Genomic DNA, 13,561 nt, shown 5'->3' on the forward strand with positions numbered 1-13,561 from the left:
TAAAAAGTTTAGTGGGGATTGGGTCTAAGAGACAAGTGGAGGTTTTAGAAGACGTAATAACTGATGCTATTTCTGCTTGGTCGACAGGGGTTCTCACCAAGTGTCGATATTTTATTTTCATTTGAAGAGGCTGTAAAACGTTATATTCGTCATCCTTTGGCAAGTTTACAACAATTTTGCACTAAGTAGTGGCACTGCTGTTCATGTTTGCTGTTGTTACACTGAATAATTCAAATTCAGTTGGTGTCGATGTTTGTCAAAGACATAGTATTACTGATTTCAGCAATGTTGCACAAAATAAGACAAAAGTATATGTATATATATTAGTGAAATAACACTCTTTGACACACTGTAACCCTTCGATCATTACTACAGATTTTTGTTGATTGCGTAAACACTTCAAGTGGATAAACTAGACCTTTACAGACGTGTGAATAAAAAGACGAATTCTTTCCGTTTCTTCCCGTCTGACTCGTTCGTTCTCTTTAGCTAATGGTAGCGGAGAAAAAGGGAACGATTCGCTTTTACGACCTGGTGACCCAGCAAGCCATCTTATCGCTGGACTGTGGACCCATTGCGTCCGCCGACTGGTGTCTATCCAACCCCATCAAAGTGGGCGCCGTGTCGGGAAACGACTGGCTCATCTGGGACATAACTCGCTCCAGGTGAGGGCGTCTGGTTTTGATGGTCACACTGGTGTGAGACAACACGTTTATGTCTGATTGGTTGTTCTTCAGTTATCCTCAAGAGAAAAGACCCACCCACAGAGACAAAGCACACCTGTTCAGGTACCGTGGTTCACCTTTTGATCCCTACACATACCAGCTATTATTCTTTGCCAAAAGGATGTCATAGTTCCATTGTTTTGTTCTCAGGTGGTCACAGGCCAACGAAAACCTCTTCGCCACCACCGGATGTCCAGGAAAGATCAGCAGTCAGCTGCTCATCCACCATCTTGGTCATCCACAGGTGTGTGTTTGCTGGCGCTCCTTCAGATCGTCTTGTTGCGTTCGTTTCTCATTGCGTATCTCCTGTCATTGCAGCCCGTCACCGTCGGCTTTGCCACCGTTGGCTCCTGTCTCAGCTGGCACCGGACTTTGCCGCTCTGCGTGGTCGGCTGCGACAGGAAACTGTGTTTTTGGGCGACTGAAATGTAGCATTGAACGCGTAATAAAGGAATTCATGGTGATGTTGTTTGTGGCTTCAGGTCATCTCAGGCCTTTGGAGAGAAGATGGTCCAAGTTCCATCCAGGGAACAGAGGGCGATCTGCTGGCACTGCCGTTTCAGTGCCCTCCAGTCAAACAAGGATTCATTGTTGGGAATGCCGTGAGCGGGAACGCGCTCTCACTTTTCAAAGGCGCCACGCCGCGCGCCAGCTGAGCTGCAGAGAGCGCTCATTTAATTAAGTCGATCATGAATCATTCCAGCTGACGGCCGATCGCCCGCTTCCAGATGTGCGGGATCAATGCGTCGCCCAACAGAGCGCCGCATTGTGCTGCGCTCAGGTGAAAACACTAGGTCGCATTGTGCGGCGGCGGCGTCTCCGCATGACAGCGTGGAGCGGCTGGAGAGCGCCGCTCTTTTAAAGCGCTTCATCAGCCCACTATGTTTCTTGGACGGGACGCTCTCACCGCCATCCGCAAAGCAAAACATGCTACTGCTCTCCTTTGTTTGAACAAGTCGGACGCGGCGGGTTCTCCTCGCCGTGCAGGTGGTGCTGGAGCAGCTGCTGTTGATACTTCAGAGGCTGCCATGAGAGCTCCGGCTCAGCCAGGCAGCTACCTTTCAAACATGATTCATAAATCTCAGTCGCTCCTCAAAACCGGCGACTCAAGGCTGCCATCTGATGGCCGCTGAGCAGAACTGCCCTCCCAAAAATCCAAACCCTGAGATGTCGCTGCCCCGGTGCCTTCCCTTTACCCCTCGTGTAACCCGAGCAAAAACCTTCTCTACGTCATTTTGGTTTGCAGACTAATAAACTGTGAAACGGATGAAAGCAAAATCAGACAGCCTTCAAATCCAACTTTCTCTTAATCTCCCCCCTCGGATAATTGCTCCGCAGCCCGGCCAACTTTAAGCCCGGGCTCAACGGAGACGAGGCAAACAAAAATAATGAGGAGCGTGATACGAGGGGAAACAAAGCAGGAGATTAGAGCTCTTTGAGGCCGGCGTTTGATTTAATCTCACGGCTCGTTTGTGGTGATTTCCCCAGAATGAAACCATTTGTGGTGGTCATCGCTGCTTCTGATTGGACTTGTTGATTCTCTAAATTACAGTTGCTGCCGTCATACATTTAAAACAGCTGTGTGGGGGCTTTTTTACCCATCTAAACCCTAACTATGCCTGGTGTTACATTAAACCAACTTTTTATTCAGGTACTTTTTTTAGAAGAAAAAAGGTTACTTCTATAATCTTCCATCCATCATTTTTTTATCTTTAGAAGCACAGGTTCAGTTTGGAACAGACCTTTCTTCACCGTTTAACTGGAAGTAAAAACAATTCTAAATAGCATCACCATTTTTACAAATTAGTCACCAAAAATAAGTAATGAGAGGTTCATTCGATGCTACAGTCACATAAGATGGGGAGCGATCGACAGAATTTTCAAGATTTCATACGATTTTTAAAAAAATTGTTTCTGTGGTTACAAATGTCTACAGTGGCTGTTAGGCATCGGGGGATGACGAAATTTTTTTTTAACCAAAATCAAAAAACCTGTGTCACTTTCTGAGACATAGTTTCTGCAGAGCAGCAGGAGTTCATTAGAAATTCGCCTCCAAGTTGTGGGTAGTCTAGTTGGGACGGAGCAACCCCGTCCCTTTTCCCTTCCCTTTATTCGGACCAGGGAGCTTGTGACCCGCCCAGCATATTTTCTGTCACAAATATGACAGCATATTTTCGTCTCCTCCAGAGTCGCAGTGAAAGAAATACTCAGAAATACAATTTCAAGCTTAATTTTCTTTTTATCATTAGAAAAATGTCACAAGAACGTGTTAAAAACACAATTTTCATCAAAGCGGGTCTTTAAGGTGGCGGCCTCCATGAATCTCACGTCATTGCAATCAAACTATTTTTTTTTTGGTCTCACTACAAAATGGAGAACTTTTTAGCAGATCAACCAGATATAGAGTGTTTAATGTCTTTGTGGTTGCCATGGCAACCACTTGTAACAGCATTGAAAGCTTTGTTTTCCTGCCGTTTTATTTTTATCAGTTTTCTTCAAGCTCCCATCTTGCATTTCCTGGAACAAAGCTGATCAGGAATTAGCAAATGTAAGATTTTTTTTCTATTATTATAATTTTTTTAAAGAAAGCCGTTAAAAAGTCCAATTTATGACCCAAATGGTGTATACTTATGTAGCGCTTCACTGCCTTCTGTAAGGCTCAAAGTGCTCTACAGTCACAGTCCCAGCTCTGCGCCACGGCCGCCCATGTGAGCTACACGGTGGTGGAGTGGTCAGCACTCCTGCCTCACAGTGAGAAGGCTCTGGTTCAAATCCCAGCTGGAGTTGCATCTTTCCTCGGGTTTTCTTGATTCCTTCCACAGTCTAGAAGCATGCTTCATAGGTTTATTTGTGTCAAAATTGTCCCAGTGTGAGTGTGTAGCCCTGCAACAGGCTGGTGACGTGTCTGGATTACACCCCCATCTTTGCCCAACAGAGGCTGGGATAGGCTCCAGCAACCCCGAAAGGGATTCAGCGGACTGATTCTAAGCAGCAGAGCTGGTTTTAAAACGCATTCATTGAATCATCCAGATTTTATATTCATTAAAATTTGAGAGATTTCGTTTCGTTGTTTTTAATTTGTTAAATTAGCTTCAGTAGTTCCAGCTTAAGCTTTCTGTGCTTTGACCTGTGATCCTTTTCTGAATAATTGTCAAGTTTTAACCTATTTCTAATTTTTGGGGGTTTGTTCTATCGTTGGACACGTTTGATTTAATCTAGACACCAATTTCTGCTCCCAAATTCAAAATAAACTTATTTTAAAAAATGCAGTTCCTCAAATGACCACTAGAGGCTGGTTTCAAAAGGGGAACAATTTCCCCCAACAACTTCTACTATATCAATTATGTAACTTCCTCAATTGGTCATATTTCTACTCTTTTTTTTTTATTTTATTTGATCAGCTCTTAAGTTTTTATTCGTTAGGATCTCTAGAAGAACACATAAAAAATATGTACTTACCAGGTTTTAGAAATGGGTGGAGTAAACTCGTTAAAATTAGTCGTTTTTAGAATCAAATTCATGTGTTTGTCTTTGGGATTAACTCATCAGAACTGCAGTAAATAAATGTGTCAGATGGATTTTATTGAGGATCAAATTAAAATCTAGTTATACTTTTATCAAAATGTGCTTCCAAGAGATTTTTAATGAAGTTTTGCACCAATTTACCCCAAATTATAACACATCGAGTCGATTCTGATCAAATTTTTGAACTCTTTAATTCTGTAAAACTTCTTGTTAACATTTTTTTTTATAAATAGTTGCATCCTTGGGAGGATTTTTACACTTTAAATGAGACGTTTTAAGCTTCCCGTCCTCCCTTCATCAGAAAAGGTTGGTGGCCTCGGCTGATGTGAGGACGGAGCGAACCCGGTGACCTCGGATCCCCCCCGGCTGCTGAGCCAGCTCCGAGGACGGCAGCAGCGAGGAGAGGACTCCTTGAGTGATGTAGTGTTTGAGATTTGCCTCGAGAACCGGATCCAGGATCCCTGCAGCGGTTGCCCCGGCAACCAGCTTTTTGTTTGCAGATTCACATCCCAGCTGCGGCTTTCAGGAGGATTTGAGTTCATGAGATAGAGATAGGTCAGAGAGCAGGCGGTGATTTACGGCACAGTGGAATCATGGGAAGAAGGTGGCGGCCGCCTGGATGATGCTGTCGGGATCCCGCAGACGAGGACGATTCGTCTTCCCAAAGCTCTGACACGCATTGTTGCCCGCCTGGAAATCGTCCGTCATAAAAACCCACCGAATTCTGCCTTTGCACGCAGAAAGAGGGAGAAGAGGGTCTGTCAGCGGCGGGTCGGGTGTGAGGTCTCGCTGACCTGGCCCCTCTGACGCGCCGCGCCCCCGCGCTGGCTCGGGCCTCGACCAGCAGAGGCAACACGATACTTAAATCATTCATAATTCACTCCTTCCCTTTGCTTAATAAAACATGAAGATAGATGGCTTCCAAGAATTTTCCAAATGGAAAACTGTTGGTTTGGAAGTAGAAGGTAGGAATCGCTCTACAAGCGGCGTATTGTAGTGGTTGAACCCATTTTTTGAGCTGCTTTCATGAAAACAGACGTTTGTTTCCATCTACAGAGAACACCTTCATAAATGAGCCTTCTGGTTCATGAAGCTACAACTCTCTGGTTCTAAGATGAGCCCAGCTTCTCCAAAGCGCCGTGAAGGGTCTTCAGGTCCTCTCTCATCTGGCTCAGAGCGTTCTGGATCTTGTCCGGCTGGTCCAGAACCTCGACGCTGCAGGTGAACGGGTCGTAGCGAACGGCGAAGGGGCGCTGGATGGTGGCGGAAAATCTCCTGAAGACAGAGAGGTTTGTGTCATCAGAGTCCCACTAGTCAAAGCCTTTTAACCCTTTAACACCAGAGCTCCAGTGTTTATGTTCTTTAATTTACTCTCATTTTTAAATTGTTAACACAATCAACGTCATTCCAGCAGATTTCAAAGGAGAAAGAACATTGCAGCATCGTCCAGTGACATTACATTATGATTTGTATGAAAGAGCTCTAGTTTTTTCATGAATAAAGAGAAAGTTGCATGTTTTTGTGAATATTTTTTCTACTTTGGACCAAAATGTATCTTTTTAAATTTGTTATTACATTTTATCTTATCAAATTTGCAAATTTATGGCTAAGAATCTCCTCAAACTGTAGAATAAACTGTAAATTTTACATTCTGACATTACACTAAACAGGCCTGTCTAATCTATGAATCCTCTGGGGCAAAATATTGGTAAAAAGTTAGATTTTCTTTAAGATCTGTTAGTTAAAAGGAAGATTTAAAGTCCATATTATCACCTGCTGCACAACAGTGTTTTTGGATTAGCTTCACAGCAGCAGGAAGGAAAATAACGCTGTCTTACCAAAGTGAACTTCATTTATAAGCAGAAGATAAGTTCTTCATTTTCACTTATTTCTAAGAATTCCTGTTTACTTTTGTCCAAAGTAGAAACAATAGTCACGAAAAAATGCAAATTTCTTTTAATTTTTTAACACTTTATTCAGGAAAAAAAACTGTAGCTCATTCATCCATCCACCCATTTTCTTGACCGCTTCATCCCGTTCGGGGTCGCGGGGTGCCGGAGCCTATCCCGGCCACTGATGGGCGAAGGCGGGGTACACCCTGGACAGGTCGCCAGTCTGTCTCAGGGCCTCAATCACACACCCATTCACTCTCACAGTCACACCTAGGGGCAATTTAGAGTCACCAATTAACCTATGAAGCATGTTTTTGGACGGTGGGAGGAAGCCGGAGTCCCCGGTGAAAACCCACGCATGCACGGGGAGAACATGCAAACTCCACACAGAAAGGTCCCAAATCCGCCAGCCGGGATTTGAACCGGGGCCTTCTCGCTGTGAGGCAAGAGCGCTAACCACTGCGCCACCGTGCAGCCCGTAGCTCATTCATACACACCATAATTGTAATGTAACACAGATAGAGACGATGCTGAGACATTGCTGGTCGCTACACTAACATGAATAAATACAGAACCCTGTTGTATATTTGAGATTTGTTGCTCCTTCTGAGTTCTGCTCTAAGACAAACGGTCCAGAATGGTTGAAGACTGTAGAATTCTGACCAAACAGCGCCGATAAAAAATCCAAAGACTGGATAGGATTTAGACCAATCAGAAGGCTCTTTGGGGTGACGCAAATGTAACGCTGAGAGAAAATCTTCAACGCAAAACCAAAGATAGGGCAACGCAGATACCAAAATATTTTTTGCAAGCAAAAAAAGCTTTTAAAGCAAATATTAAATAATTTATTTTCAAATTAAGATTTATTTTTTCTTAACACTTCACATTTTGTTAGAAACTTGGAAAATTTTGATCTCAAAACTGTCACTTTTTCTTGCAATATGGTGGCACAAACATCACTCCATACAAGTTGATCAGGTAGCTTTAACAGACTGAAGTGCAACAGGCAGTAACCATTTGTTATGGGTGATGTCACACTCACTCAGTCCAGATGTCAGATACAGTCAGTGGTCCAAAACACAGAATAGTTGAGGTTTTTTTTTTTTTTTTAACAAAATCAAAACTTTTTAACAAAATCAAAACTAACATGAATTTTTGTAGTTTTTAACTAATAGGATTTTTTAGAAAACAGTTTGTGACATATCTAGGGTCCAAAAATGTTCTCAAGATGGAAAGAACTGTCCAAAAAAACGTGAAGGATGAGGAAAATATGAAGTTGCTCCTCATCTGGACACTAGTAACACTTATCTGGTTTTATGTGTCAATGTTTCATAGTCAGGTCTCCCCTAAAAAAGAGATTTTAAATGAATAAACTTCCGTGTAAAATAAACTAAAATAAATCTGGAGTTTGATAACAGCCGCAGGCCTTCATGAAATCACAGCCTGTCCTAGTTTGAACTCATTTTGTTATGCTTGCTGCCCTCTAGTGGATGAATCATGCCACAACTACCCTGTTTATTTCTACCAACTTTCTTTAAACTGTTTGAACAGTTTACAGTTATCTTTTTGAACTCCTCTTTTGGCTTTTTGATATTTTTCTGCTCTATTATAAAGTAAATTCCCTCACTAAAGATACAATCTCCCCTTTAACAGGAAGTAAAAAAATGTTAACGTGACTTTTGATTTGATAGTTTTATAAACACATGGATTTGGGTTTGTTCAGTTGGTTTTAAGTATTTAAAATTATTTTAATTTTTTTTTAAAGTAGTGGTAATATAAACATGGAAATATAAAACGTTATTTGTATAAATTGACTATTTGCTATCAAAATTGGGGCCTTGACAGATTACACATGAAACATATGCAGGTATACGGCAATTTAAAATCAATATTTGAGTTATATTGATTCATTTTCAGTAAAATGTATTCATTATTACTTTAATCAAATATTTTAGTGAGCTTTTATTTTCGTAATAGAAGGGGAACCAACAATTTTGTCCAGATTAGTTTAAAATGTATGGAAAATTTTAAGATTTGGAGGTTTATTTGTTTCGTTTTAGCTTTATTTTAATACATTTGTAATATATATTCAAGCTTAGTTGTGCAGCAATAATAATTAATCACCTCAGCTTCATCTTTGCGTCCTCAAAGCTCTCAGACACAAAGTAAACGGGCTGGTAGGTTTGGTCCTGATACGGTTGCACCGCCGCCTCCTCCGGGTCGAAGGGTTTATACTCCGGCTCGTTTGACAAAGCGTACTGGGGATTAAAAAAGAAGCAGATTGTCGGTGCACTGATGATAAAATGAACCAAAAGTTTGCAGAGAGAGAGAAGAGACTCACAATGAGCTCGCCGTAAGAAGAGAGGAGCCCGGCGCCGTACGCCTTCACCGCTCCGTTCTGCTTGCAGAGACCGAACTCCACAGTGAACCAGTATAACTGCAGGAACAGAACAAAACACAAACTCTGAGTGTTCTGGAGCAGACGCAGTACCACGCATGACCACTAGATGTCAGTGAAAGCTCAGATTCTAAAGGAGTTGTGCTGAAATCAGAAATTCAAGTGAAAAAATATCCAAAGTAAAATATTAAAGATTGTTTAAATAATAAAGTGGTGCAAAAGTCAACCTTTTTATGTAATTTTACTAATATTCCCGATAAAAAATAATTCTTGTTTTATCATTTTACATTTTATTGTGAAAACATGATTTAACATTTTGAGTAAAAACTAGAAAAATTAAAGAATAATAAAAGTTTTTTTGTTAAATCTGTATTTGATGTTTTATTAACTTACAATTCTGTATGTGAATGCGCTGCCTAAACATACTTGTAATATTTTAAAATAAATGACCCTAAAAAGGGAATAAAAAGTAATTAAAATATATTTTTAAAAATACACAAACTATTTTTAGGTAATATTTTTTTACTAATGGGATTAAAAACATGAAAAATAAACCTCCAAAGACAACTCTTTTTAAACATGTCATGTATAAAAAAAATTACCTAAATTATGCTTAATAAAACATCTACAAATTAAATTATAATAAATAAAATGAATTTATCACTAAAAATGACAAGGTCCATGAAAAAAAAGTAATTTGAAAATAAATCAAATGATCGCAGAATTTCAAAATAAACTTGTATTAAAGTTTGAATAATTAATTAAAAAACAACAAAAGAGAATGGCAACAAAAATTTGTGTTTTTGAGTTTTTACCGTTGACAGTTTCTCGATGTCTTCATCTGAAGCTCCAAGTGAGGCGAGTCCGATCTCCTGAACACGTTAAAAACAGAACGACGTTAATAAAACTACATCTTTTTTTTTTCTTGATAACTCAAAAAGACAAACTGCTTTGTGGTTTAATCACCTGAGAAAACTGCGCAAACTCTTTATTCGCCAGCATGGGGATGTGGCCGAGCAGTTCATGGCAGCAGTCTCTGTTGGAGCAGGTAGAACCGGGTCAGAACCACAAGCAGCCGATCGAACGTGTGAATGAAAGAGAGCTGAAGGGGGACGAGCACTCACGGCTCGGGGGAGTGCATGGGGGAGGATGGGTGCCGGATGTACTGCGTGCACTGAAACACTCGGAAGGCCAAACTGGCCAGGAAGTCTCTGGCTGACAGCAGGCCGGCGGCGGGACGCAGCTGGAAGCCCGTTTTCTCTGCAGAACCAAAACAAAGAACGTTCAACACATTTACTGTCTGGGTTCTGAAAACACAAAAACATTTTTTAAATAATTATTCCTATAGGAAGATTTTTTTTCCTGGTTAAATGTTTTATTTTGAAAGCACAAAACAGGATGTGAATTCTGTAAAAGTCATAAAACATCTTTTAAACTTTTTGCATTTTTCTCCTTATAGCCTACATTGCCATCATTTATATTTATGGGCAAAAAAATTGAGTGAAACCTTCCAGTTCTCTATTATTATTCTTTGACGCCACAAACCATCCATAGGACACATTTTTGAAACTTAACTTTAAATTTAGAATATACTTTCTTCAAATGTACATTCTGGTTTTTCATTTATTTTAAGCGGATTCTGGTTAAAATGGCACACAAAACTACTCTTTGGGTTAAAATGCTTCTTTACACTATTCTGTTGCTATGGTAACCATACAAGATGTTGCTAACAAAGCGGACGTTGACTGTATATGAGAACTGGACTTGAGTTGGTATGACATTATCCATAGATAATGGCTTCCTTTTGGCTCCAACCTTTTTTTTCTGGCTATACAGACGGCGTATTTAAATATTTGCAATACTCTGATCAAGTTTTTCAGGGTCCATGTGCACAGTACTATTCTAATCCGATTAATCACATTTTGTACATGCAAACGCAGCTAAAGAGCAGTAACTGGTCGGAATCAGTCTGCGTTTCTATGACAACCACACGGCCCAATCAGGAGCAAGCTTGTTGGAAGTCCACAGCCCACTTCCTGTTTGGAACTCCAAGGGGGATGGGGTCTATTTCTCACAAACAGTCATTCCGAACAGTCTGTTTCTATGGCAACCATGAGAAGATGTTGCTAACTTGGGGGAGGTGTTTATCATTTGAGCGTCAACACGTCACCCTGAGCCTTGCTGAAATGCAAAAACCATCGCAAACTAGAAAGTTTCTGTGACAGACCGAATAGTTTTTTAAAAAAAAAAAAAAAATTTGCAGTTGCCCTTCCATTGTCTTGTAGTTCTAGTTATTAGTTGTTGTCAGGGTAGCGGGTGTGGCTAGCATCTTTGATGGTTGCTAAGCAACTTTGACGTACCGATTTATTAATTGCTAAACGTGTTCTTCGCCTCCAGAGGCAAAAAAAAGAGTGGTTGCTTGGGGCAACCACTTCCATGGAAGCTGCTGCTGTGAGTGAATTATCATAAGACGTGTCTCCGTACGGTAGCCAACAGTACATTTTCAAACGTCACAGACTTTCATCGTTTTTGTTTGGATCTGAAGAGTTTGCGGACCTTGTAGGAAGGCCGACACCTCTCTGAGCTGCGGGATGCGCTCCTTCCCGTAGCCGCACCCCTTCTCCAGCTGCTGCAGGCTGTCCAGGAACTGGCGGCAGGCTGTGCCGGGGTAGACGCTCCGCAGCTGCTGGTAGACCTGCGTCCTTCAAACACAACAACACTGTCACTGCTTCTGCCACTCGCTCCAGAGCCTCACCGTAACAGTGTACTCACCAGGTCGAGGTCTCCTCTGCCGTGTACTCCACCGTGGGCAGCGGATCTCCACTGCAGGAGAGGGTTTGGGTTAGGAGGAGCTCACAGAAACGACTGTTTTTCTTCCTTTACTAGAAGCTGCTACTTACTGTTTGTATCTGAAAGCGAGCTCAACGATGGCGGCTCGTCTTTTTCTGTATTCTGAATCGTTATAGCCCTGAGAAAACACGGAATTCAAGGATTTCAAAACATCTTAATTTAAAGGTTTTTGTGCTGTAATAATATAAATACTCACAGGATGGTCGTGGTCCAGGTCGGGATCGAATTTGGTGATCAACTCGTTGCATCTGTCCAGGTCTTTGATCTGCTTTGGGAACCAGGGAACTGTGATGTGGACGGAGATCAGCGTGTCACTGTCAGACACTCAATGCCACAATGCTGGACGGGGAAAAGCGGCGCTCACCCTTTTCCTCTGGAAAGGAGCGGACGTCATCCGCCACTCTCTTCAGTGCGTTGAGGAACACGTCCAGGTCGGAGCTCTGAACTTCACACCTCATGAAGAACTCCAGGTCAGGACCGCCGTTCTTCAACTTCTTTCCCGGACGGCTTTCGATGTGGAGAAGTTTGGCTTCAAAAGTCTGGGTTAAAGTACGACCAGAAGTAGAAAAATGAAAACTTTTCTGCAGATTTTTGAGTCTTCTGATAAATCTCCAGCATCTCTTAGGGTCCAGATATTAAAAACATCAAACTAAACTTGTGTTTTTGACATAAAAAGTTAAATTTTTTCTCTTACATTCCCTTTCAAACCCTTTTACTTGACTTTTCAACATTGCGAAAGCATTTAAACATGTTTTTAAGGATTATGACTCAATTTATCAAGAAATTAAAAGCATGGTATGTAGCTTTCACAGAAAATTGTAATATTTCTTTTTTTTTTTAAATAAAAAACACTTTTTCAAAACTTGAAAACAAGCAAAAAAATTATGACATCACTGCAAAAGAAATTGTCAAAAAAAATCTCAAAAAATAATTTTAAAATCCACACGTCAGTAAATCAGTAATAATTAAAATTATGGGATTGACCACAGAACTCGCAGCATTTGAGGCAAGGTGTGAAATTTGGAGATTTTCACTTTTTTGCGCACTATGGGACAAGAAAACTTGTTTGAGCAATCTTCGTAAAAAATCACCTTAAGTACCGTCTAAAAATTTAGAGAGATTTTGATCCTACTAACTCCTCGACCACCATTGGGTAGCGTTTCCTTGTTGCTCACAATTTTTTTTTTTTTTTACCAGAATATTGTGAAAAACTATTAAACAATTTCCTGGCTCAAGCTGAACGAAGCAATATGTCATACTGTATGAACATATTAGGAATGAACAAAAAAACCCTGTTGCTAGGGAAATTCAAAAATTTGCTTTTACCGATTCTTCTAAAAATGACATAGGTCTGTCCGTCACCCTCGGAAGACCAAAAAATAAAATTGTTGCTATGGAGATAAAACAATAGAAAATCGGCCATTTCGAAAATAGTGTAGCTTTAATGAAAATCCCAGATTTCTAAATGTGTGGCTTTCTGCAGCAGTTCTTTCACTCTTTTAAAAGTAAGATTTAACTACTTTTACAGTATTTTGATTTTGTTTGTTCACAATGTAATTTATCTTGTATGCTATCAAAATGCTAAAAATAAAAAAACTCTAAACAAAGATAAATTATGGGTAAAATATATCAAAGTGTAAAGTGCAAAGCCATTTCATTACTTTTACTCAAATTTAATTTAATTTTTGTCACGGTAAGACTTACTTCAAATATCTTCCCTGCTTTGAAGAATCCGGCATTTTTCTGGCTGCTGAGCGCGAACAGCACGTTCAGCGTAACTTTCCCGCCTTTTTCCTCGAAGACGAAACCATCTCCGAGCCGCGAGGGTCCCGGGGAGCCCGCGGGGGCGCCGCCGCGCTCCCTGCGGGCGTCCTCGATCAGGCTCTGCTTCCTGCCGCTGAACATCTGCGCCGCTCCGTCCGTCTTCATCTGCCCGGTGAGTACCGCTCGCTCCGACGGTCGCTTTGGGTTCTCCCCCCTCTGCCGCAGGTTTAAGTAGGCCCTCCCCGCCCCCCCTCTGAGGAGACGAGCTGCCTGTTTAATGGAGATGTGCGTCACGTGGGCCAATAAATAACAGTTGAAACAAAATGGAGTCAGAAAAACAAAGATTTGGATTTCTTTTACACTTAATTTATCTTAGTAATCATCAATTCAATTTGTAATTTAAAAAA

The 13,561-nt window shown here is 41.1% G+C and overlaps 2 protein-coding genes and 1 long non-coding RNA gene across 3 annotated transcripts in view; 2 read left to right on the plus strand and 1 right to left on the minus strand.

Moving 5' to 3' along the window:
• The window catches only part of nup37 (nucleoporin 37), a 21,869-nt gene extending 20,680 nt beyond the window's left edge, over positions 1 to 1,189 (plus strand). The window contains exons 7-10 of the mRNA XM_024293057.2: positions 490 to 665; positions 738 to 788; positions 876 to 969; positions 1,044 to 1,189. Coding sequence (XP_024148825.1) covers positions 490 to 665; positions 738 to 788; positions 876 to 969; positions 1,044 to 1,157 — 435 coding nt within the window. The 3' untranslated portion in view covers positions 1,158 to 1,189. The remainder of the gene's footprint in view (positions 1 to 489; positions 666 to 737; positions 789 to 875; positions 970 to 1,043) is intronic.
• Positions 1,190 to 2,460: 1,271 nt separating this feature from the next.
• LOC112159106 lies at positions 2,461 to 12,224 on the plus strand. Its single transcript, XR_002921430.2, has 3 exons — positions 2,461 to 3,273; positions 5,307 to 5,539; positions 11,647 to 12,224. It is a non-coding gene; the product is annotated as an uncharacterized LOC112159106 (long non-coding RNA).
• On the minus strand, positions 4,102 to 13,392 carry th2 (tyrosine hydroxylase 2). Its single transcript, XM_024292915.2, has 12 exons — positions 13,095 to 13,392; positions 11,755 to 11,929; positions 11,587 to 11,675; positions 11,441 to 11,508; positions 11,313 to 11,363; positions 11,097 to 11,242; positions 9,665 to 9,800; positions 9,507 to 9,576; positions 9,356 to 9,412; positions 8,484 to 8,579; positions 8,267 to 8,400; positions 4,102 to 5,525 (listed from the first exon to the last, which is right to left on the minus strand). The coding sequence occupies exons 1-12, from the start codon at positions 13,317 to 13,319 to the stop codon at positions 5,360 to 5,362; spliced, it is 1,413 nt and encodes a 470-aa protein (XP_024148683.1). The 5' UTR covers positions 13,320 to 13,392; the 3' UTR covers positions 4,102 to 5,359.
• Between the last annotated feature and the right edge of the window lie 169 nt (positions 13,393 to 13,561).

The sequence above is a fragment of the Oryzias melastigma genome, linkage group LG23, assembly GCF_002922805.2.
Source record: "Oryzias melastigma strain HK-1 linkage group LG23, ASM292280v2, whole genome shotgun sequence".
NCBI classification, from domain to species: Eukaryota; Metazoa; Chordata; class Actinopteri; order Beloniformes; family Adrianichthyidae; genus Oryzias; species Oryzias melastigma.

Coding starts and splice junctions, on each gene's coding strand:
- th2 (XM_024292915.2), bottom strand. CDS start 13,319: ATGAAGACGGACGGAGCGGCGCAGATGTTCAGCGGCAGGAAGCAGAGC. Junction 11,364..11,440: donor CTCGCTTTCAGATACAAACA/GTAAGTAGCAGC, acceptor CCTCTCCTGCAG/TGGAGATCCGCTGCCCACGG. Junction 5,526..8,266: donor GACGCAAAGATGAAGCTGAG/GTGATTAATTAT, acceptor CTCTGTCTTCAG/GAGATTTTCCGCCACCATCC.